The sequence below is a fragment of the Haliotis cracherodii genome, unplaced genomic scaffold (assembly GCF_022045235.1).
Source record: "Haliotis cracherodii isolate W230 unplaced genomic scaffold, xgHalCrac1.p SCAF_10, whole genome shotgun sequence".
NCBI lineage: Eukaryota > Metazoa > Mollusca > Gastropoda > Lepetellida > Haliotidae > Haliotis > Haliotis cracherodii.
In genome coordinates this window covers 38,909,405-38,932,193 of record NW_027266265.1, presented here as the reverse complement: position 1 = coordinate 38,932,193, position 22,789 = coordinate 38,909,405, and the positions used below count along the sequence as shown (strand labels likewise).

General features: G+C 40.6%; 2 protein-coding genes across 2 annotated transcripts; one reads left to right on the top strand and one right to left on the bottom strand.

The window, feature by feature from the left end:
- The first annotated feature begins 1,273 nt into the window (after window positions 1-1,273).
- Window positions 1,274-5,647, top strand: LOC139450433 (cytochrome P450 2U1-like). Its single transcript, XM_071232136.1, has 4 exons — window positions 1,274-1,764; window positions 2,571-3,095; window positions 3,556-3,996; window positions 4,489-5,647. Exons 1-4 carry the CDS (start codon window positions 1,425-1,427, stop codon window positions 4,665-4,667), a joined length of 1,485 nt encoding a protein of 494 aa, XP_071088237.1. The 5' UTR covers window positions 1,274-1,424; the 3' UTR covers window positions 4,668-5,647.
- A 7,633-nt stretch (window positions 5,648-13,280) lies between these two features.
- Window positions 13,281-16,792, bottom strand: LOC139450424 (cytochrome P450 2U1-like). The gene is made up of 4 exons (XM_071232123.1): window positions 16,296-16,792; window positions 14,662-15,186; window positions 13,872-14,312; window positions 13,281-13,501 (listed from the first exon to the last, which is right to left on the bottom strand). The coding sequence occupies exons 1-4, from the start codon at window positions 16,630-16,632 to the stop codon at window positions 13,323-13,325; spliced, it is 1,482 nt and encodes a 493-aa protein (XP_071088224.1). The 5' UTR covers window positions 16,633-16,792; the 3' UTR covers window positions 13,281-13,322.
- Window positions 16,793-22,789: the final 5,997 nt, after the last annotated feature.

Here is a 22,789-nt window from a genome sequence, read left to right as displayed (position 1 = left end):
CAGTGTCAGTAACTGTCGTGGAATGTGGTTTACTTGTAACAATGCCCGGTGTGAGTTCATATGATGATCATTAATATACTGTTAAGAAGAATCAAGAATTAAACATATCTATTGTAGAGAACACCCTCGTAGGGCAGGGTACAAACTATCTACATATGGAATAAATATAACTATAAACATGAGAGGTAGATATACATAATGTACATGATATATATAAATATTACATATTATTTCATTCATAGTGTAGACACACACATATATATCTATATCTATATCTATATCTATATCTATATATATATCATGAGGTGGCTGGCAGCTTGTACTTTAATGATGCTGATACTGTATAGATAAGACATAATAATCATAAGGTCATATCTAGATGTTGTCTATAAGAGAGGTTCTTTTAATAAACTTGTCAGTGAAAATTTGTGAGACATATTTTGCTTTTTCAGGGCAGGGGTTCAGGATATTTGCTAAGATTTTATCATCATTTTGGCAGTTTTGTTAGTCTAGTGTTCGAAGAAGTATCTGCCTTTCATTCCGATAATTTGGACAGTATAAAAGGAAGTGTTTTTCATCTTCAATCTTATTTAGGTTACATAATTAACATATTCTCTGGTCGACAGGGGTGTTAGTGTATCGGCCTCTTTCAATCTCCAGATTATGACAACTGAGTCTCAATTTTGTTAAAGCTAATCTATGATCTTTACATTTTACAGCTGAAACATACTTCTTAAGTTCAAATTAATCTTTAATAAGTCCTAGATGCCTAGGTTTGTGGGAGTTATCAGTGTTTACTTGGTCACATTCAATGAGAAATATATTTCTAAATTTTGTTTGAAGAGATTCATAGAATTTTGAGCAAGGGGCATTTTCACTGTTGGATTTGGGAAATAGGTGTGCCATCATATATTTGATAGAGGATGTCCAGGACATTTTTTGTGAGGCCCAGAGAATATCCTCCTGGTACGCATCGAATAAGAGCCTGTCACATTCCAAGCCTCTCAGGCGCTGGTAATATCTATACATGGACATATATATTTGTAAAGTAAGAGGGTACATTCCTAATTCACTGAGGCATCCAATATTACTCGACTATAGCCTATTACCCCACCCCGTAGCCTTCAGTGTTAACTATGTGACTGTAGAGAGTAGACTATCGAGGTCAGTGGAACATGGTACATACAGACGCAAGTAGATTTGAACCCTGGGACACAAAATATATGCTAGCGACCAGAGCTACGGCTGTACATTGAATTCCCGATCATGTTCGCTTAGGCAGAACTGGGTCACTTCAAAGCCAGTCTACCATGTCATACTGAAAGGGGTTTCATCAGTCAGTACAAATTTAGTGTATACTCTAACACATCGTGACATCTTCAGTTTGGAATACCTACGATACGAGAACTGGACAGCTGGAAACAATGGTGGATATATTCGCCTTCAGTCCTACAACTGTGTTATTGTGTGTGTTGGCTGTGCTAGCTGTGTTATGGCTGCTAACGCGGCGTCCATCCGGCCTCCCTCCCGGCCCCACACTCCTCCCGTTTGTGGGGAATGCCCTCTCCATGGACTCCGATCCCCGGATCACGTTTAAGAAACTCAGGCAACAGTATGGCGACATCTTCAGTTTGTACATGTTTAACAAACCACTCATCGTCCTCAACGGCTACAGCGCTCTGAGAGACGCAATTGTCAAGAACGCCGACGACTTTTCTGACAGACCACACTCATTCCTGAATGACTTCATATCAAAAGGGAAAGGTTGGTGTCATAATTTGTTACAGCACAGTATGAACATGTTGGCTCCATGATGTGAAAGCCTCGTCAACCGAGACCTGCTCATTACAAATGGTTTTTTTTGTTCCAATATATCATATCATGTTGATTAAGAATGTTTATATCTCCACCTATGTTGCCATACATCACTGTTTTGCCCTACAGAACATATGTTATTACACATCATATACTGTGTCTGAGTGGGGTATTCATGTTAAACTGCGGCATGGTATCTCAGTGAGTTATATATAGGCATCCGTCCAAGCACAACCTGGTACAAGCAGACACACACACACACACACACACACACACACACACACACACACACACACACACACACACACACACACACACACACACACACACACACACACACACACACACACACACACACACACACACACACACACACACACACACGTTTGCACTTAACATCCCACTTGTGTTGCCGCAATTAACATCTCAAACTGCGTTGCCCTACTTAACATCCCAACCTGTGATGCCCTATATCACATCTCCACCTAGTATTTCGCATACCATATTCCGACCTGCTTTTCCCGCATAACATCCTCACCTGTGGCCACCCGTATTACATCCCCACCCGTCATAAATTAGAACAATTAAACGCGGATATTAAGGAATGTCTTCACCACATAGAAATAGACTGTGTTCAAATAGATTGGTAAAGGGTTGCGAAGAGATTAATATATTTTATTAATCCGTTCCTGAGAATGCTAATCTTTATGGTTTCCGTTGTTAGTTGATATAAGTGTGATGACTTCTTCTTACAGGAGTGGGTAGTACCTCTGGGGAGCTCTGGCGCGAACAAAGACGCTTCGCCCTCAACACTCTCAGAGAGTTTGGAGCTGGCAGGAACATCATGGAGGACAAAATACATGAAGAAATCTCGCAGTTTCTCGAGGCCTTCGAGACAGAACGGGGACAAGGGTTTGACTGCACACGTCTGGTGCAAAACGCAGTATCCAATGTCGTCTGCTCCACTATGCTCGGCAAGCGATTTGAATATACAGACCCGCTTTTTGTTACATTTTTAAAAGCTATGGACGAAAATTTTGCCAACGTAGGTGCGGCTGGTGTGTTGAATGTACTGCCTATTGTGCGCTTTCTGCCAGGGGATCTATTCAAATTTAATAAGACTTTGCAGAATGTAGACATCCTCCTATCACGACTTATACACCCTATGCTAAAGGAGCACTTGGAGAACCACGACGATGATAACGCGGACGACTTCATCCACGCGTACATCAAGGAAATGCGACTTCGCAAAGAAAAGCAAGAGGACACGACCTTAGACTGTAAGCATAAACTAAACGTAGCTATATTGGTTGTACATGTTTTCCGGTATTTGACCGTTTACTGACTGACTGGCTGACTGAGTATGGTTTTACGCCGCTTTTAGCAATATTCCAGCAATATCACGGCGGGGGACACCAGAAATGGGCTTCACACATTGTACCCATGTCGGGAATCGAACCCGGGTCTTCAGCGTGACGAGCGAACGCTTTAACCACTAGGCTACCCGACCGCCCCTTGAATGTTTACAAGCAATTAAGTAATTTCCTCTTTTCTTTGAGTTCAGCAATATCACTGCTGGGTGTCAGCAATAGGATGTGAGGGAAGTCCAATATTACCTATTTTATCACCCTACGAGCAAATTAAACTCCACCCCATTCAGCGGACCCTGCCACAACAGAAGGGAGCAACACTAACTTACTAAACATATCCCTATTTAAATTGATTCATGTTCTGTTTCAGTGGAGAACCTTGTCATGGTTATTGCAGACCTCTTTGTTGCCGGGACAGAAACCACGGCCACTACAATTCGATGGACACTGGCCTACTTTCTCCACAACCCGGATATTCAAGAAAAGTGTTTTCAAGAGATCCAGGAAAACATCGGCCAGAGCAGACGACCCTCCATGAAGGACAAGACCAACCTGCCCTATGTCGAGGCCACCATTATGGAAGTATTGAGACGAGCGGATATCGCCCCTACCGCTCTCCCACACACCGTTCCCCACGATGTCCAGTTCAGAGGGTACACGTTCCCAAAAGGTGTCCTGGTCATATTGATGCTTGATTCGGTCCTACAAGACCCGGATGTGTGGGGTGACCCAGAAAACTTTCGGCCTGACCGTTTCCTTGACGACACTGGCAAGATTGTAAAGAAAGAAGAGTTCATTCCTTTCTCTCTGGGTAAGTTTAATCTCTGGGAAAAACACAGCCCGAAATGTCATTACTGTATAATCGAGTTAAACTTTACCTTGTTTCCTTTACAAAAGGTCAAACAAATAGATATATTGGAAATATATAGTTTCAACCAATCCCACTAGTCGAGAAGTCAGGAAACCCTATACAATGTAAATACAAATAGAATTGACATATCAATGATTTGTAAATCCGTGAAATATTTGAATTTGGATTCTAATGCAAAAAAATGTTTCAGGATTACAAACGCAACATTTGAATTATATCATCTTGTATTCTATGTCAAGTCTGATATGGAGCTTCGTATAGTTTGTCTATATAACAACACGTGTTTGTCATGATAATGAACCAATATTAACGAATTAAGAAACATACCAAAATAGATCTAGTTATTTGTGAAAGATACTGACATGAGGGAATCTGATATTTCCTGAACAATGACATATAAGGATTGAAACTCAAGGCTTTGAAATATTTCAGGTCGAAGAGCTTGTCTGGGTGAGTCGATGGCCCGGATGGAGTTGTTCCTCTTCCTGACCACCATGATCCAGAGGTTCAAGTTCGTCCCTGTGGATGGCCAGATGCCCTCCTTGGATGGAATCATGGGTTTAACTCATTCTCCAAGACCATTTCTCATGAAAGCTATTCCCAGGATTTAATCAGAGAATTGACTGACTGAGTGAGTGAGTAGGTGTTTAGACCCCTTTTAACAACACTTCAGCATGGTATTTCATTTTAGTTCATTTCAGTTGACGAAAGAAAACTATAAGCTTTGCGGTTTGAAACTGGATCTGAGTCTAGATACACCAAAAGTATAGAATCGTGATGATTTAAAAAAGAAAATCACATTATATTTGGTGATCGGGTGGTCAGGGGTTTAACTTGGCTATTACAGGATTATTGGATTAAAGGTCTATCCTGAAGCGTTTGGTCGTTGCTCATGCGTCCACTCACTAGCTGCCTGGTTAGCACTCGGAAATATGGTGACAAAGCATTCGGAACAAAATGAAAATATTTATGTTGCTTTTCCTCCAATTGCCTAATCGTATAATATCATGTAGTCTTGTATGCGAACGTAATCGCTCTTTTGGTGTTGCACAGACGACAAATAACATGTACTTTTCCAGCATGTTTCGTCAGTAGTTTGTTTGGTATTGAACAGTATCATATTTGAGCCGGTGCAATCGTAAGTGAATTTATTTCATTGAAATGTTTTAAGACCAAATGGGAATGTAACTGTATTTCTAACGCTGGAATCATGCATCAGTGCCCTCACATGGCCTGTTGCTCACATTTTAATTAAGCTATCTTGGATATTCAAGGTTCAAGAATAATATGAGTTTCAAATAATTCAAACTACTATCTCGATAACGTGACGTGGGTACTTCTAATCTGTTTTAGGTTTCCGTTGTATAATATAGTATAATCCTTAGTCATGGAAAGTGAAGAACAGTTGACGCAGGGTGTCAATACACCAATGCAGTATTTGGATGCTGTGAGCAGACTTGAGGAAATGGGTTGATTCTAGTAATCGGTTCCATAGTGACATATGCATGCAACGTAAGGTGATGCATGCATATAATGTACCTTTATGTAGTAATATGTTACACCTTCTTGAATTATTCATGTGACTATAACATTTTGTAAAATAAAATAAAAGTATTTTCATTGCTTTATTACAAGTGTTATATCCTCATTAGGAGTCTGCAAAATGGGATATGATCGGCACTAATTCGTTTTACAACTTGGGAGAGAAGCATTGGATAGTGGGAGAACTCAACCGTGGCATTTCTGATTTTAAGATATCTGACAAATGGGATGGGACCGATATATCTTGGTCATGACACACTCAATCATTCCGCAAATTGGTCCTATTCAACGCATGTATTGCCAAGTGAGCATCTGTCGTGGAACGGATAGTCAAGTGAGCTAATGCCATGACTTGTTTGGTCGTCGTCCGTTCACTGGACCAGGGCTATAGAAGGAAAAAATCGGAAAGAAGAAAGTGAAACTAAACTGAAATTTGGAATGCCACAGGAACCTGATCTTCGCCTAATACGTTCCACTATACACATCCTACGAGTTGGAAGCATTGCCAGATCACATAGTCTCAGTTTTAATCTGTATACTGATGACATACAGCTCTATATAGTTTGTTGACAACAAACCTCCTCAAATTAAATGAAGACAAAGTGATATTTTGATCACCAGTTCAAGACAACGTAGCCTAAGATTCCTCTTCCCAATATACAGGTTGGGGAAAGTATTGTTCAATCAAGCTGTCACGCACGAAGTCTACGTTTAACCATTTATTCACCATACAGTTTGAGAAACCATTTGAATAACATCTGCAAAGATGCCTACTATCAGGGAACTGAATATCAGACAAATCAGAAGATATGTGGACAAAGACTCTGTCAAATGCTTAGTCTATCCATCTTTCGCTTCAAGATTACATTATTGCAATAGTCTCATGCATGGCGTTCTACAGCCCTCCACTGCTGGTCGTGATGGGTGACCGAAATGGACAGTCTCAACTGAGATTGATCAGCTATTGACGTACACGTTGTAATGTCAAAGAAACAGCGAAAACGTCTTAATCGTAGGCAAACATCAAAGATTTTCCGAGGTTCATAAATCTTTTGAGCCTCTGGTGATGCAGGTGATTCTATTTTAAGGGCACAGAAATTGGAGACCATCCCCCTAACGTACACGTGAGATATCCCCTGTCATCGTCGAGTTTATAAGAAACATATCATACATTTGAAATGCGCCATTACAATTCTTATCATTTATTTTCGCCTACAAGTGATAAAACCACTAGAAACTCTTCCTTTTTGGTGAGGCATCAACCACAGCCCTGTTCCTCTTAACGCAATGTTCAGGCTGTTTCCGTCCACCTTACTTTACAAATCACCCTTTGTTCCTCCATCTTCAATTCTTCAGCAGACCGATCTTCAGGATTGATTGACCATCTCCCAAAGCCATGTATCATCATAGATCATCTTAATTGAGATAAGCTACTGTGGGGAAGTACCGATTCTATCAATTTTGGGAGAATTCGTGAAGATTTTATTTCTAATAATAATTTATACATTTTGAACCATTGCTAGAGCACATATTTACATCCTGCAACTGGAAAATATTCTGCTTTAGGTCAAACATATATAATGAATTTGAAGCCTATGATGACTTTTGTGGAAGTGACCATTTTCGGAAATAAATTACCAATGATCCACCTCTAGTAAGACGGAATGTTTCGAAGTCCATTATTTTAGACCAACTGCTCTGACTAATTGAAACAAGACCTTTTTATGGATGTTCCTGACCTAAATTCAGTTCTTCTCTGACAAACTGAAACATAGTGCTGTTTCCAAAATGAAATCACTCACGCCTATGTCAAAGGTATGTAGGAAAAATGTGATAGAGCAAATAAGCTGGGTGAAACTTTAGCTAAACATTCTTCTCCAGCTAATAATAATCCAAAGTTTCAGTAGTATTTAAAATGACAGGCGAGGAAAAAGGTAAATTGTAAATCTGACAATGGCGAAGATTACAATGAGGTATTTTCACTATATTAGCTACACAAGGCCTTAGCACAAGCTAAACACTTGACTGAATCTTGTGTCGAAACTCTGCTGAATATTGTATCAATCTAAATAAAGTAGGACATTTCCCAACATGTACGTTTCCTGACAAGACACTTCCCCACTCAAAGTAGGTCATTTCCCCACACATACGTTTCCCCAAAAGGCACTTCTCCACTCCAAGTAGGACATTTCCAACATGAACGTTTCCCCACAAGACACTTCCCCGCTCATAGAAGCACATTTCCCCACATATATGTTTCACCACAAGATACTTCCCCAATCAAAATAGTACATTTCCCCACGAGACAATTCCCCACTCAAAATAGGACATTTCCCATCATGTACTTTTCCCTACAAGACAATTCCCCACTCAAAGTAGGACATTTCCCCACAAGACACTTCCCCGCTCAAAGTAGGACATTTCCCCACATATATGTTTCCCCACAAGACACTTCCCCACTCAAAGTAGGACATTTCCCCACATGTACGTTTCTCCACAAGGCACTTTCCCACTCAAAGTAGGACATTTCCCCACATGTACGTTTCCCCACAAGGCACTTCCCCACTCAAAGTAGGACATTTCCCCACATATACGTTTCCCTACAAGACACTTCCCCACTCAAAGTAGGATAATTTCCCCACAAGTACGTTCCCCCACAAGACACTTCCCCCCTAAAAGTAGGACATTTCCCAACACGTTTCCTCACAAGACACTTCCCCACTCAAAATTTTTGGGCCATTTTCCCCCAGCCCGTTTTTTAAAGAATTGATAAGAGGAAGTTTTGTGGGAGACTCTAACATTTACTATATATTTGAAGCAACTATTAGAAATTAATCGTAACTGCCATGTTGACTGACTGCAGAATTTGTGATCTTAACCATCACCGGGTGTGAACATGTAGACATAGTCTCTTTAGGTTCTGTGGCATACGATTGCCCAGTGACAGAACAGAACAGAACAATGTCTGTTTCTCCAAAATGACTCAGTGATGTAGAGAGCACACATTTTACAAGTAATCCTATATAAATAACATATAAATATATTACTGAATATATGCATCGGTGCACGGTATACTTATATACATGTGGAAACGAATATGCACATTTTTACTGGAACACATTCATATAACAATCAACATCATTAGAAAACATATACACATTCATTAAAGTAAACAAATCTCGCACTTATTTGTGTACGGACAATCCACTTTTGATATATTTACAAAACTGTATAAGTAATGGCGGATATTGATAATTCATATGATAAGTAAATTTGTGTGAAGTTGGATATTTACAAAAATAGTTAGGTGATAAAGATTTCCAGAGATCCTGTAATTCATTACAACATAATACTAAGTGAAATTCATCCCCAATTGCAGCGTTACAAAGTGAGGACAGTCTGTCAATCCTGTATACATAATTCCATCTTCCAGTTTCAACTGCTAGTCTGTGGTTTGTTGTTCTTAACCGAGTTAGCCAAGTGCGGAGATGACCACACTCAGTATTGGTGGTTGGGGATATCAACGGTAACGGTTTATTATCAAAGGATTTTGGTTGTGAAAACTTAATCCTATGAACATGGAGTATCTGACAACTTCCAGCTTGTTACATTATAGTAAACTAGACAAGTGATGGTGAATTATAATATTCATATTATTATAGTTTGTCAAATTGTAAATAAAACGGCAACATAAAATATTTTTATATTCATTGTGGGGTAGTTTCCGATGGGGGAATTCTCCATGTGGGAAAATGCCCTACACTCACGCAAAATATTGACACAATGTATTGTCAATGAATACGTTTAAATGTTGCGTCACACCAACAATGTTTTAGCTACAATGACCTCTATAATCTACCCGGACACAATCATAATGTTTAAATTCAGCCTGCCACATCAAGCGTGAATAAGTGTTATGAATAAGCAAAAAGATATTTGCACTTGGTAAAAACCTAGCGTGTACATAATTTTGTAGATTCGAAACGTTCTTGTAACGTGTGGACACACTGGGCAAATATACATAAAAACAGATGATATGGTGCCCAGAAATGCAAATAGAACGAATCTTCTTTATTTCCACGCCTTACTGATCATCGTTTACTTCTGCTACATGTATAGTTCCATGCAAGATCAAAGGCGCCGCCCAGCATTTATTAGACAACAGATAGTGTCGTCAGTTTCGCTTTGAATACACACCCAACCCTGTCGGAAGGAGGAATCTAATCGGTGCTCAAATAACTGTGGCAGGTATGCCGCGAGTCAGTGTCGAGTGATTTTTATGAAAGAAATATCATATATTTTTGTTATTGACAGTCCTCTTATTTGATAAAGACAATTAAAATCAATATTAAGACAGTATGGGCAATGGAACTGAGATAGATATGTCCCGGAAACATCTGTTGTGTATTTAGATGATATTCAGATTCCCTGATATGTTATAACGTAAGATCACAAAGGCGAAACATTACAGTGTTTGATGATACACGAGGGTTTGGACACTGTCTTGGTTACATCAAAACATGCGGCTTGAAATCAGTCACTGACATGAGACATTAGTTTTAAGGAACCTAATAATCTTTAAATAATTGTATAGAAGGTAATGGTGGAAAAAATCTTTTAATCGGGACCGATTGTGCTTAACAGCTTCCCTTGCGCATGCTGTGTCCATGAATGCGACACTGAATCGAAACTACAAACTTGTTCGACATATTTGAGTTGTTGACTGACGAATAATAGCGTTTCTCATCCAATGCGCATGCGTATCTTTACATTTTATACTATAACAGAGTAAGGGGAGGTTTTGGAGATGTCATTACCCTTGACAAGTACTAAAATAACTGTTATTTATTAAACGGAGACTATTAATGTCATCTCTCACTTTTCAATTTTATTCATTTTCATTCTAAAATGTTAAGAAAAACGTTAACATGATGACAAGGTAATGGGAGTGTTAAATGTTACCCTTTTAGATCTATCACGAATTTGATGATGCTTTCACCATCATGTCCGCCATTTCCAATATCCTCCACTGGTTATAAGAAGCAGTCAGAAAATCATTTCCATTCCCCCTCAACTGTCCCTCTGTTGGTAGGGAATTGTTGGGAATTGTCCGACCCTATAATACATTATGAATGCCAAAGGCATTGAATTAAGAATAAATATTGTTGAGTTCATTTCATGGAGTAGCAGGGGCGGTCGGGTAGCGTAGTGGTTAAAGCGTTCGCTCGTCACGCCGAAGACCCGGGTTTAAATCCCGACATGGGTACATTGTGTGAAACCCATTTCTGGTGTCCCCCGTCGTGATATTTCTGGAATAGTGCTAAAAGAGGCGTAAAACCAGACGCACTCACGGTGTAGCAAATAGGCAGTAACATAATGCATGGGATTGTACCGGCGTTTACGTCGTAAAGAAAGAAAGAAGGAAGGATCTTTCTTTGACATAAACAATATACACCTGTGTCGAAATGAAACAGGGGTTTTCATGTGCAGTTCGTGATGTAGCGGGCACAAATCTTGATGCACGTGGTGAACGAGTGATATGCTATTATTGTTTGAATGTATATACATGTTACGTGTAACAAGGTTTTGAAATCAAATCTGGATACATTTACCTTGACACGCAGGGCTTCATGTATTATATTTTGATGTTGAAATGTTTCAAAGCGCTTGTATAAAACACAAATTTCTCCAGAGAAAAATAATTAAGTATACAGAAACCTGACACACTGTCTGTAGCTATATTTACTTAACATCCATGGGTATGGAATTGCACCTCTGATCTGTTCAATTGCAGTGAGCCATTCTACACGTCAATGTTCAAACTTCATTAACAACCCAATCGTTGATTAAATAATTGCCCCACAGTAGAGAACACGTCAAATGAGAACCAACAATTGATATGAACAACAGACGCCATCGTCCGTACATTATAGGCAGGGGCAGAGGTGTGATACCACTAATTACACGTTAAGCTTTGTTTGTTTGTTGTTTAACGCCGCACTCAGCAATAGTCCAGCTATTTGGCGGCGGTCTGTAAAAAAGTCTGGACCAGACATTTCAGTGATTGATATCATGAGCAACTTGTCTTCAGTCTGCCAAGGACGTTGTCGATCTCTCGGGTGGAGGAGTAGCACAGAGTCAGACTGAACAAGTTTCATCTTGTCTTCTTTCTTGATTCTCTTCAGTATTTCGATAAACAGGAAGATGTTTGGGCGTTGGTATGCAGACTAGCATTCAAACGACTGTTGAATCATTGAAGGCTAGTTTATTTGTTCTGGGACCGAATGTCTCATTGTGGTTCCACATTGGAATAGTGACGAGTGACTCATCGTCATGAATGATTGCGATCGAAGTGAAGGTGCATCCAGTAGCAAATTACTTCAGCACTTCTTGTACGTGTCTTAGTGACGCATCTCCAGTCAACACATAAGCTCATAATCTTGTTCGTGGAAGTGATCTTGAAAGAACACCTGATGTGTACCTCTCTACGATGTAGGAAAATCAACTTTCTGCAATTAAGATATGTTTGTGACAAATTCAGACAATATATGCACAAGTAAGTAAAAACATTTAGAAAACTCTTGCAAGAAGCTGAAGTGAGAACTTACAACTTTAGGTTGTTTTCTTGATACCAATGCTCATTAATTACATCTATACGGATAGAAAATAAAACAGTATATAATCCTATTGTATCTCAGTTAAGGTCTTTATTTATTTGATCTTGATTATACAGAGGATTAAGTCTATTAGGTCTGATCCATCACCACAACAGGTAAATCTCAGTTTTGACAAGCCATCTCTACTCCCCTAGTATAATAACTAGGGTATCTGACAAATGGGCTATGACCTTTCTATCACGTTAAGACATGACTGAGGATTTTACTTGATCAGTAACAACGGAAACCAAATAATTTGGAAGTACCCATGCTACATTAGCAAGATAGTAATTTATATTATTTGAACTTGAAATAAAACTTCATGATGACTTTCAAGATGTCTTGTCAAAAATGTGTGCACCAGTCCTGGCGTGGGCATTGGTTCACAATTCAGGTGTTATAAGTACAGTTACCTACCCATTTGGTCTAATATAATGCCAAAGGAATCAATTCACCTATGATTGTACGAGATAAACTGTGATACTGTTCGATACTGAATACCTACTGACGAAAAATGATAGAAGCCTACATGTTACTTATCATCTGCACACCAAAAGAGCAGACAGCTGACATTTACATCACATTCGCAGACAAAACAACATGCTATTTATCATACGAAGAAACAACGACAAGAATATTTTCAAATTTTCTGAATGCTTTGTCATCGTTTCTGCAGGTGCTATCAAGGCAAGTGTGTGAAAGCATGAGCAACGACAAATCGCATCGAGATATATGACCTACAATCAGCCACGTCTCAGACCTTGAGCACCCCATCACCAGACTGGTTGTCTCTTCTGACAAACATAGGGTACTCCAGCCTCTACAGCCATTGGATTATTACTCGCAATGTATCGCAAGTTATGAACACAACAGCCCAACACAAAGGACTTGACGTTGTCTTGCATTAGTCACTAAAGAAATTATTATCTGATTAACTAATATACAGATGTTATAATTTTCCTTTTTTATATCATCAAGCTAATAGTTTGGAGCTTCACCGGAAGCAAAGTATTCTGAATTGTAGCTAAATGCAGTCTAAACAGCTACTCCATCATTCATTTAAAATGATTAAACTCTGGGAATGGCTTTGATGAGGAATGGCCTTGGAGAATGAGTTAAGCCCATGATTCCATCCAAGGAGGGCATCTGGCCATCCACAGGGACGAACTTGAACCTCTGGATCATGGTGGTCAGGAAGAGGAACAACTCCATTCGGGCCATCGACTCACCCAGGCATACTCGTCGACCTGAAATATTTCAAACCCTTGAGTTTCTACTCCAAAATGTCCTTGTTCAGGAAACACCAGACCTCCTCGTGTCAGTATACCTTGGACATATGTCTATATCTATTCGTTGATTTTGCGTTATTGAATTGAGAAACACCTGTCGTTTTATACAGAATCTATAAGAAGCTATATATCAGACCAAAAAGACAAGAAGATATAATTCCAAATGTAGTGTTTGTAATCATGACATATACAATCTAAGTTCTAATGTTTTGGTGTATTGTCTATGGCTCGAAATTTTAGATCTATTTTACTGAAAATTTGTAAAGAAAAAAAGGTAAAGTTTCATCAATTTATACAGAAATGGGAATGTCCTGGCGAGTAAACTCACCCAGAGAGAAGGGAATGAACTCTTCTTTCTTTACAATCTTGCCAGTGTCGTCAAGGAAACGGTCAGGTCGAAAGTTGTCTGGGTCACCCCACACATCCGGGTCTTGTAGGACCGAATCAAGCATCAATATGACCAGGACGCCCTTTGGGAACGTGTACCCTCTGAACTGGACATCGTGGGGAACGGTGTGGGGGAGTGAGAGTGGCCCGATATCAGCACGTCTCAGCACTTCCATAATGGTGGCCTCCACGTACGGCAGGTTGGTCTTGTCCTGCATGGAGGGTCGTCTGCTCTGGCCGATGTTTTCCTGGATCTCCCGAAAACACTTTTCCTGTACACCCGGGTTATGGAGAAAGTAGGCCAGTGTCCATCGAATTGTAGTGGCTGTGGTTTCTGTCCCGGCTGCAAAGAGGTCTGTAATCACCATGGTCAGGTTCTCCACTGAAAAAGAACATGAACCGATTAAATAGGGGTTGTTTAGTTAGTTAGTGCTGCGTTCTTTTGTTGTAGCAGGGTCCGCTGTTAGGGGTCTAGTTTGATATGCTCATGGGGCTGATGAAATGGTCTAAGCTGACACGTAGTTATATTACTGAACCGGTTCCAGGACCACAAAGTCAAAAGAGAATTACAAAATCGCTTGTTAGTTGTCAAATACATGTACCAGAAAACATTATGTTCAATTGATATAGGTTCGTGCAGTTTATTTTGGTTTCCCCCGCCGTGATATTGCTGGAATATTGCTAAAAGCGGCGTTAAACCATACTCACTCACTGGTTCAGTTTATGCTTACGGTCTAAGGTCGTGTTCTCTTGCGTTTCTTTACGAAGTCGCATTTCCTTGATGTAGGCGTGGATAAAGTCGTCAACATTATCATCGTCGTGTTTCTGCAAGTGCTCCTTTATCATCGAGTCCACAAGCTGTGATTTGATGGTGTCGATATTCCGCATCATTTTCTTAAATTTGAATAGATCTCCTGGCAAAAAGCGCAAAAAAGGCAGTACATTCAACACACCAGCCGCACCTACGTTGGCGAAATTTTCGTCTATAGCTTTTAAAAATGTAATAAAACGAGGGTCTGTATATTCGAATCGCTTGCCGAACATAGTGGAGCAGATGACATTGGATACTGCGTTCTGCACCAGACGTGTGCAGTCAAACCCTTGTCCCCGTTCTGTCTCGAAGACCTCGAGAAACTGCGAGATTTCTTCATGTATTTTGTCCTCCATGATGTTCCTGCCAGCTCCAAACTCTCTGAGAGTGTTGAGGGCGAAGCGTCTTTGTTCGCGCCAGAGCTCACCAGATGTTGCAGCCAATCCTGGACAAAGAAGTTAACAAAGGCCCGTTAGCACACCAACATCAACTAATAAACACACTCATACACATAGGCAAAATATATATCTTTTATAAATCCGTTACCAATCAATTTGGACATAGTCTATAGTCTATTTTAATTTTTTTACATGTAGTAACGTCGTTAATCCCCCTGTTTAATTGCTTTGATACATTACAAGTTGAGATGATGTTATGTGGGGAAAATCAGTTCGGAGTATGGTGTAGGAAACCCAAATGGGGATGTGATGGCGAGCAACGGTGATGGAGACGTAATGGAGTCGGAAAATGGTGTGGGGAAACCCAGGTGGGGATGTGATGTGCTGCAACACAGGTACAGATTTGTGATATGTGGTCATACAGGTAAGTAGGTAAAACAGGTGGATGTGTCATGTGTTGTCACACAGGTGGAGATGTTATGTGGAGAAACACAGTTTGATTGATATATTAAGTAGGTAAAACAGGTGCAACTGTTCCATGTTGCCACACCTGTGGAGATGTTATGCGGAGAAACACAGTTTGATAGATTAAGTGGGTCAGTTGCAACTGTTACATGTTGCCACATCTGTGGAGATGTTATGTGGGGAAACACAGTTTGATAGATTAAGTAGGTAAAACAGGTACAACTGTTTTTTGTTGCCACACAGGTGGAGATATTATGTGGGGAAACACAGTTTGATATAATAAGAAGGTAAAACAGGTGCAGATGTTATATGTGGCCACACCTGTGGAGATGTTATGTGGGGAAACACAGTTTGATATATTAAGAAGGTAAAACAGGTGCAACTGTTACATGTTTCCACACAGGTGGAGATGTTCTTTGGGGAAACACAGTTTGATATAATAAGTAGGTAAAACAGGTGCAACTGTTACATGTTGCCACACAGGTGGAAATGTAATGTGGATAAACACAGTTTGATATGTTAAGAAGGTAAAACAGTTGCAACTGTTACATGTTGCCACATGAAATAACATGAAATGTTATATTTAAAAAAACAAACATTTGTAATCCGCAGGTTTCCCTTCTGTAGCGAGGCTTTCACATCATGGAGCACAACATGTTCATACTGTGCTGTAACAAATTATGACACCCACCTTTCCCTTTTGAAATGAAGTCATTCAGGAATGAGTGTGGTCTGTCAGAAAAGTCGTCGGCGTTCTTGACAATTGCGTCTCTCAGAGCGCTGTAGCCGTTGAGGACGATGAGTGGTTTGTTAAACATGTACACGCTGAAGATGTCACCGTATTGTTGCCTGAGTTTCTTAAACGTGATCCGGGGATCAGGTCCCATGGAGAGGACATTCCCCACAAACGGGAGGAGTGTGGGGCCGGGAGGGAGCCCGGAGGGACGCCGTGTTAACAGCCATAACACAGCTAGCACAGCTACACACAATAACACAGTTGTGGGACTGACGGCGAATGTATCCATCATTGTTTCCAGCTGTCCAGTTCTCGTATCGTAGGTATTCCAAACTGAAGATGTCACGATGTGTTTTTGAGTATACACTATATATGTATTGACTGATAAAACAAACCCCTTTTAGTATGACATGGTAGACTGGCTGAAGTGACCCAGTTTAGCCTAAGCGAACATGATCAGCAGTTTAAAAGGAATTCAATGTACAGCCGTAACCTATATGTTGTGTCCCAGGGTTGAAATCTATTTGCGTCTGTACCATGGTTCACTGACCTGATAATCTGTTCATGAACGCACAGCTCTCTACTGTCACATAGTTAACTCTGAAGGCTATGAGTGAGTGAGTGAGATGGGTTTAACGCCGCTTTTAACAATATTCCTGTTATATCACGGCGTGTCAGCTTAATGTGGGGGGAAAGCCCGAAGTTATGCCGGTCTCAGACGTTTACCACTTCGGTGAAACCCACGAGCACGGGTATGGAGCTGACAAACCTTGAAACATAATCGGGGCGAACCGGGATTCGAACCCAGAATCATAGGTTTCTGGTGTGCCCAAGGGACGCACCTCTGCGGTGGGGGTGGGGGTGGGGTGGGGTGTGGGGGGTGGGGTGTGGGGGTGGGTGGGGGTGGGGGGTGGGGGGGGGAACTGAAGGCGAATATATCCATCATTGTTTCCAGCTGTCCAGTTCTCGTATCGCAGCTATTCCAATGTCACGATGTGTTTTTGAGAATACACTATACATGTATATGTATTACCTTATGCAATCTCACACTTTTACAGCGTCAGCCTAAAAGAAGTGCCCCAGTTCTGCCTGAGCAAAGATGATACAGCAGTTTGACTTACCCCTTTTTCCTTTAGATTTCCGTGCAAAAACGTTTGTTCTACTTGTTTCTTAACCTGTCTGTTCGTCACTGAAATATTTGCTTGTGATTCAGATATACCTGACGAACACGCAGCAGGCTAAACAAGCTCACGAACCTCTTATTTCCCCCAAATGATAATCATCTAAATACCCGGTGTCATTCCTAGCCGCCGTGGTCACTTTGTAATAGTTTCCTGCGAAGTCTATGGGAGTTACGCGTAACTGAATAGAAATTAAAGTGCATCTCTATTTTTTGTACATTTGTTTTTAACATGTCAAATTTGGTGCTAAAATCCCAATACGTTGCTGGTTCAGTTATATTTGTATATTTACTTGTTTACGACATACGTTGAAGTTCATTCCCCTAACGGTTTGAGCACCCGTTGAACACGCGTGTAACAATGGGCCGGGTTTCAGTTGACTTTGACAAATAGATCAAATGAACAGTGAGCATTCGTGACCAACTCGTGTTATTCCGGGACAAGCCGAATAGCGTCTCGTGCCCTTCTCGTGGCCATTTTTGCGACTAAACGAAAAGTGGCATTGCCAAAAGAATTGTCAACTCTTTGCGTGAGGATTTACGTATATTTCCCATTTATTATAAAGAAAACAATGATGCAGAGCATCAAAGTTCCCCTCCATATGTGACCAATCTCCGTCTATTCGCAAAGTGGCATAGCTAAAAGAATTGTCAACTCTTTGCGTGATGCCTCACAAACGCATAATTATGATGTTACTGAAAGGCATGAGTGAGTAAGTTGGGTTTAACGACGCTTTTAACAGTATTCCAGTTATACCACGGCGTGTCAGCTTAATCTGGGAGGAAAGCCCGAAGTGATGCAGGTGTCAGACGTTTACCACTTCGGTGAAACTCACGAGCACGGGTATGGTGCTGACAAACCTAGAAACATAATCGGGGCGAACCGGGATTCGAACCCACAATCATAGGTTCCTGGCGTGCCCAAGGGACGCAACTCTGCACAGCGAATCGCGGCTCCTTAGACGACTAGGCCATCCGTGCCCCCGAAAGGCATGAAGGAGCATACATATATCAACAAATAATACACGCTGTTGTGGAAAAAAATAATATATATATTTTGTGTATTGTGCAATACAGTTGATACATTTGCATAGGGTAGGCCTATTTAAAACCAGTTTTCATGTTTAACACGCATTTAGCATTATTCAAGCTATTTCACGGTGGATTGTAAATAATCGACTCTGGATCAGACAATCAAGTGATTGATATCAAGAGCATCGAACTACACAAATGGAATATGATGTCATGCATCAACCAATTCAGCGAGCCTAACGACCCAATCGTGTTCGCCTCATCTTACGGCAAGCATGGGTTGCTGAAGACCTATTCTAACCTGGGCCTTTATAAAAAAGTAGATTTCTGGCAGAAATGTAAACATGTGGAAATAGTATCAAAACTGCCAACAATATTAGCAGATGCACATACTATAATAAAAAATCCCATTCTTTTTACACTTGGCATAAAGAGGCATTTGGTAATAGTTTTGTAAATGAAAATAGCCTGTTTCCATACTCAACTCCCCACATGTGTTGCCCCAAATGGCACCCCACCTGTGTTTCCCATGTGACACCACCATCAGCCATGCCCTACATCATATGCCCACCTGTATTGACCAACATGAAAGCCCAATATTTTTCTTCAAACCTAATATGACACAATAGCTAATATTATATAAAGGAATTAAAGGTGCTGATGTTACGTCTGGAAACACAGGTGGAGATGTTGTGGGTGGAGGCAACAAAGATAGAGCAACACCGGTAGGGAGCAGCGCTCTGTGCAATTGGAGGAAGAGTTTCTAATCCCTTCCCCACTTTAAGTTTTAAGTGATTTTTAACAAGTCAAGGGCTTTCAGGCATGTATTATATTTATTTTTTGATGTGCTGTAAGACGGTCAAATGGTGATCAATAATGGTTCCAAAGAACTTGGCCTCCTTTTCATCTTTAAAAGGAATGCCATCTAAAATAGCCCAGGGTCTTTGATAGCCTTGCACAATCTACAATACTGTATACAAATAGTTTTAGATTTTGAATTCTTAGCACAACAGGAAATGTTACATTCATCTACGAATAGAGATCATCAATGAAATCGTTTAAACGCTAAGGGAGGCTTTTAATGTGAATACTAAACAATGTGGCTGACCACATATTGCCTTGTTACCCTGATACAGGGGATAATGATCGGTTCTACAATTATCTGTCTGATACAACGCTGGGTATAAATTGAGGCAAGCGGCCTCTTAATCCAAAGTCAATCTTTAAGAATATTGTATTTCCATATAGTGCCATAATATGCTTTTTCGAAATCGTAAAAGATTGTATTACAAACGATCTAAACGAACTAAATAATCAATGGTATTCATGTTTTTAGGGAAATCGCAATGTATATGTGCAATTAAACTGCTGGTCTCTAAGTATCATACTGATCGATTATTGATTATGAGTTTCGTGGTTTTGGAAACACAGTTGGTAAATAAACTTGATCTATAACTTGAGGATCAGTATGGTTCCGTCCAGATTTCGGTATGGGAACAGCTATGGCGTCATGCCATGAAGAAGGTTATTTACCTGATGTCCAGGTTTCATCAAACATTAGAAGACCAACATTTCTAAACATGGTCCTAGTAAATGCTTCAGTTGATAGTGGATGTTCTCAGCTCCCGAATCAGTTTCATGAGCTTACCAAAGAGCGGTATGGAGTTCACGTGTTGAAAAATTAGCATTGTAATCTTCCCAATCTGATATAAAAATAATGTAGTTTTTGATATATTTGAAATTTTAGGTATGTAGTTCAATGAGGAAGAATGTTGAGCGAAGATTTCAACAAGTGTATTCGCAATATCTGAAGTGTGCGTGAATAGTTCATCCCCATGTTTACCTTGGAAATGTGCTTTCGTGAATACATTTTTGAGACATAATTCTGCCAAGCTAGGCTTTTGTTTTGTTTAAATGTAAGCCTGGTTTCATCTTTATAAATTTATCAAATTATGCAATATAGAATGGCGACGGAATGGCGATGCTATTTTCCTTAACCTCTTAGCGTGATTGCAGTCATTGGTAATCCATGGTTTACGGATGTGAGGATTTGGGGTGAACATAAATATCACACAAGGAAAATTTGTAGGGAATTACCTGAGCAAATATACCATTATCCCACTCATCATGTACTCTTGACATGACAGTCATGCTAATGTACACTTGATACACACGACTAAACCGCTCGAGAATCTACCACGGGTTGCCGATCTCATAGCATCACGGGTAAAACAGATATGAAAATAAAACACAGGATTTATCAAAATTGAGGCACTTGAATGAATTGTTTCTATCAAACAAAATGTCAACATGGGAACAGAATTCTGCAAATTCAGCATTACTAAGTTTGGATTTAAGGCCTGGATGTTCCAAGTGCACACATTTGTCTGAATATTTAGTAAGTGCTGATATCATTGGCGCCACGGTCACATTTCTATGCGATGTCTGAAGATTGAGAATAGAGTGTGGAGCGTCCAGCTACTGCCGATGTGTTTGAGTGACCAAGAATGTCCCAGACGCTGACTTGAATTTTCTCCTTATCCAGTTACTGCGCTGCCCAACTTGTCGAATGTCATCGTCATTCATCTCTCTCTATAATCTGCTTCTCATGACTGAGGTAAGCTGTATCATTATTGTCACGGCTTTCTTCAAGAATCTAAACAATCATGATCTTATCCAGCGGACTGTCTCCATGAAATCATCAGAGGCACGATAATCATTCTTGCCATTTAACAGTCTCTTTCCAATGTCCGTAACTGTAGATTTGTCCTTAAAACTGCAAATATTTGACGACAGTTGATCTGTTCCCAATCTTGGAGTGGAGACCATGTGCCCTCTCGATGTCAACATCATCAGCAGAATAGAAGAGAATCCCCCATAAAATATCTCACCTCGTTTTCACTCGCCTTGCAGCGGACGCAAGCCTCCATGCCACAGACGGGCAACAAAAGTGCCCTACTCCAGCAAATAAAGACTTGTAAAGCCATGCTATCCTAAAGTACAAATGCCAAGCTGGTTAAGCCCAAGACACAATTTCCTAAGAACCGCCTTCTGGAATAGGACTTAGACGAAATTGATATTTTCCTAAGTGAGATCATAATATTTCTCACCTTAAAGCCAGTTGTTATGATATTGTTTTGAAATTCAAATTTCCATGAGTTCCCCTGATGTATTGTATCAGATGCTGTAGCAGTATCGCCAGCTTGCCTAATTGCAGTACAGAGCTCCTGAATCGACATCGATCACTTTTAAAGTCCCATGCTACAACACATGGCTCAGTATCGGATGTGACCCCCTCCAGCAACGATGCAGGCCCTAACACGATGTCGAACTGACTTCACGAGTCTCCTGACATCTTGATTAGGGATCCCACGCCATTCTTCCTGCAGGGCAATTGCAAAGGTATCCCTCGGTGGCTGTTGTCGTTTCCGAATTCTGCGTCCAAGTTTTGTCCCAGAGGTGCTCTATCGGCGACAGGTCCGGTTATCTGGCTGGCCATTGTAATACGGTCACATTGTTGGCGTTCTGAAAGTCGCTAGTGCGGATGATAACGTCACAGTTAGGAATCGGGACCTTAGGTGAAGCACCCGTAAATACCGGTCTTCCTGAAGGGTCTTGACCTTGGGTCTTCTACTACTCGGTCTGTCTGCAGTACTGCCAGTTTGCCTGTGACGGAAACAAGTCTGGCGATGTGGCACCTGAAGCAGCCTGTGATCCTGACAACGTGCTCCCGCGTCGCTCCAATTTGCAATATAACGATGGCCCTCTCCCTCTGCTCTGCGGTTAGTCGAGGCATGTTCGTTGTTTTAAACGGTTTCATGAGATGCGAGAATACAATCCTGCTCATGTTTTTTGACCAGAATTTATACGGGTAACTTTGTGCACATTTTGCATTTCCTAGTGATTAAACTCACTTTTCTCGCAAATCAGGTGAAGCACGTGCTCTTGTTCACAGGGAATAAGTAAGTTCAACATTTACAGGCTCCACCATAGACGATGGAGCCTTAATCCAGATTGAGCTGGTAAGGGCTCTTAGCCCACGGAGTGTTTTTGCAGCTACGCAAACGTTTTACAAACATTCTGCGTAGTCCCCGCGTAGCTATGCAAACGTTTTACAAACATTCTGCAAAGTTCCCCCGACAATTTTGCGAAATAAAGTAAAGACTTTTTCGATGTAGTGTACCTCAAATTTAAAAATGCCAAAAAACAGCAAGGAAAGAAAATATTAATTTCAAGT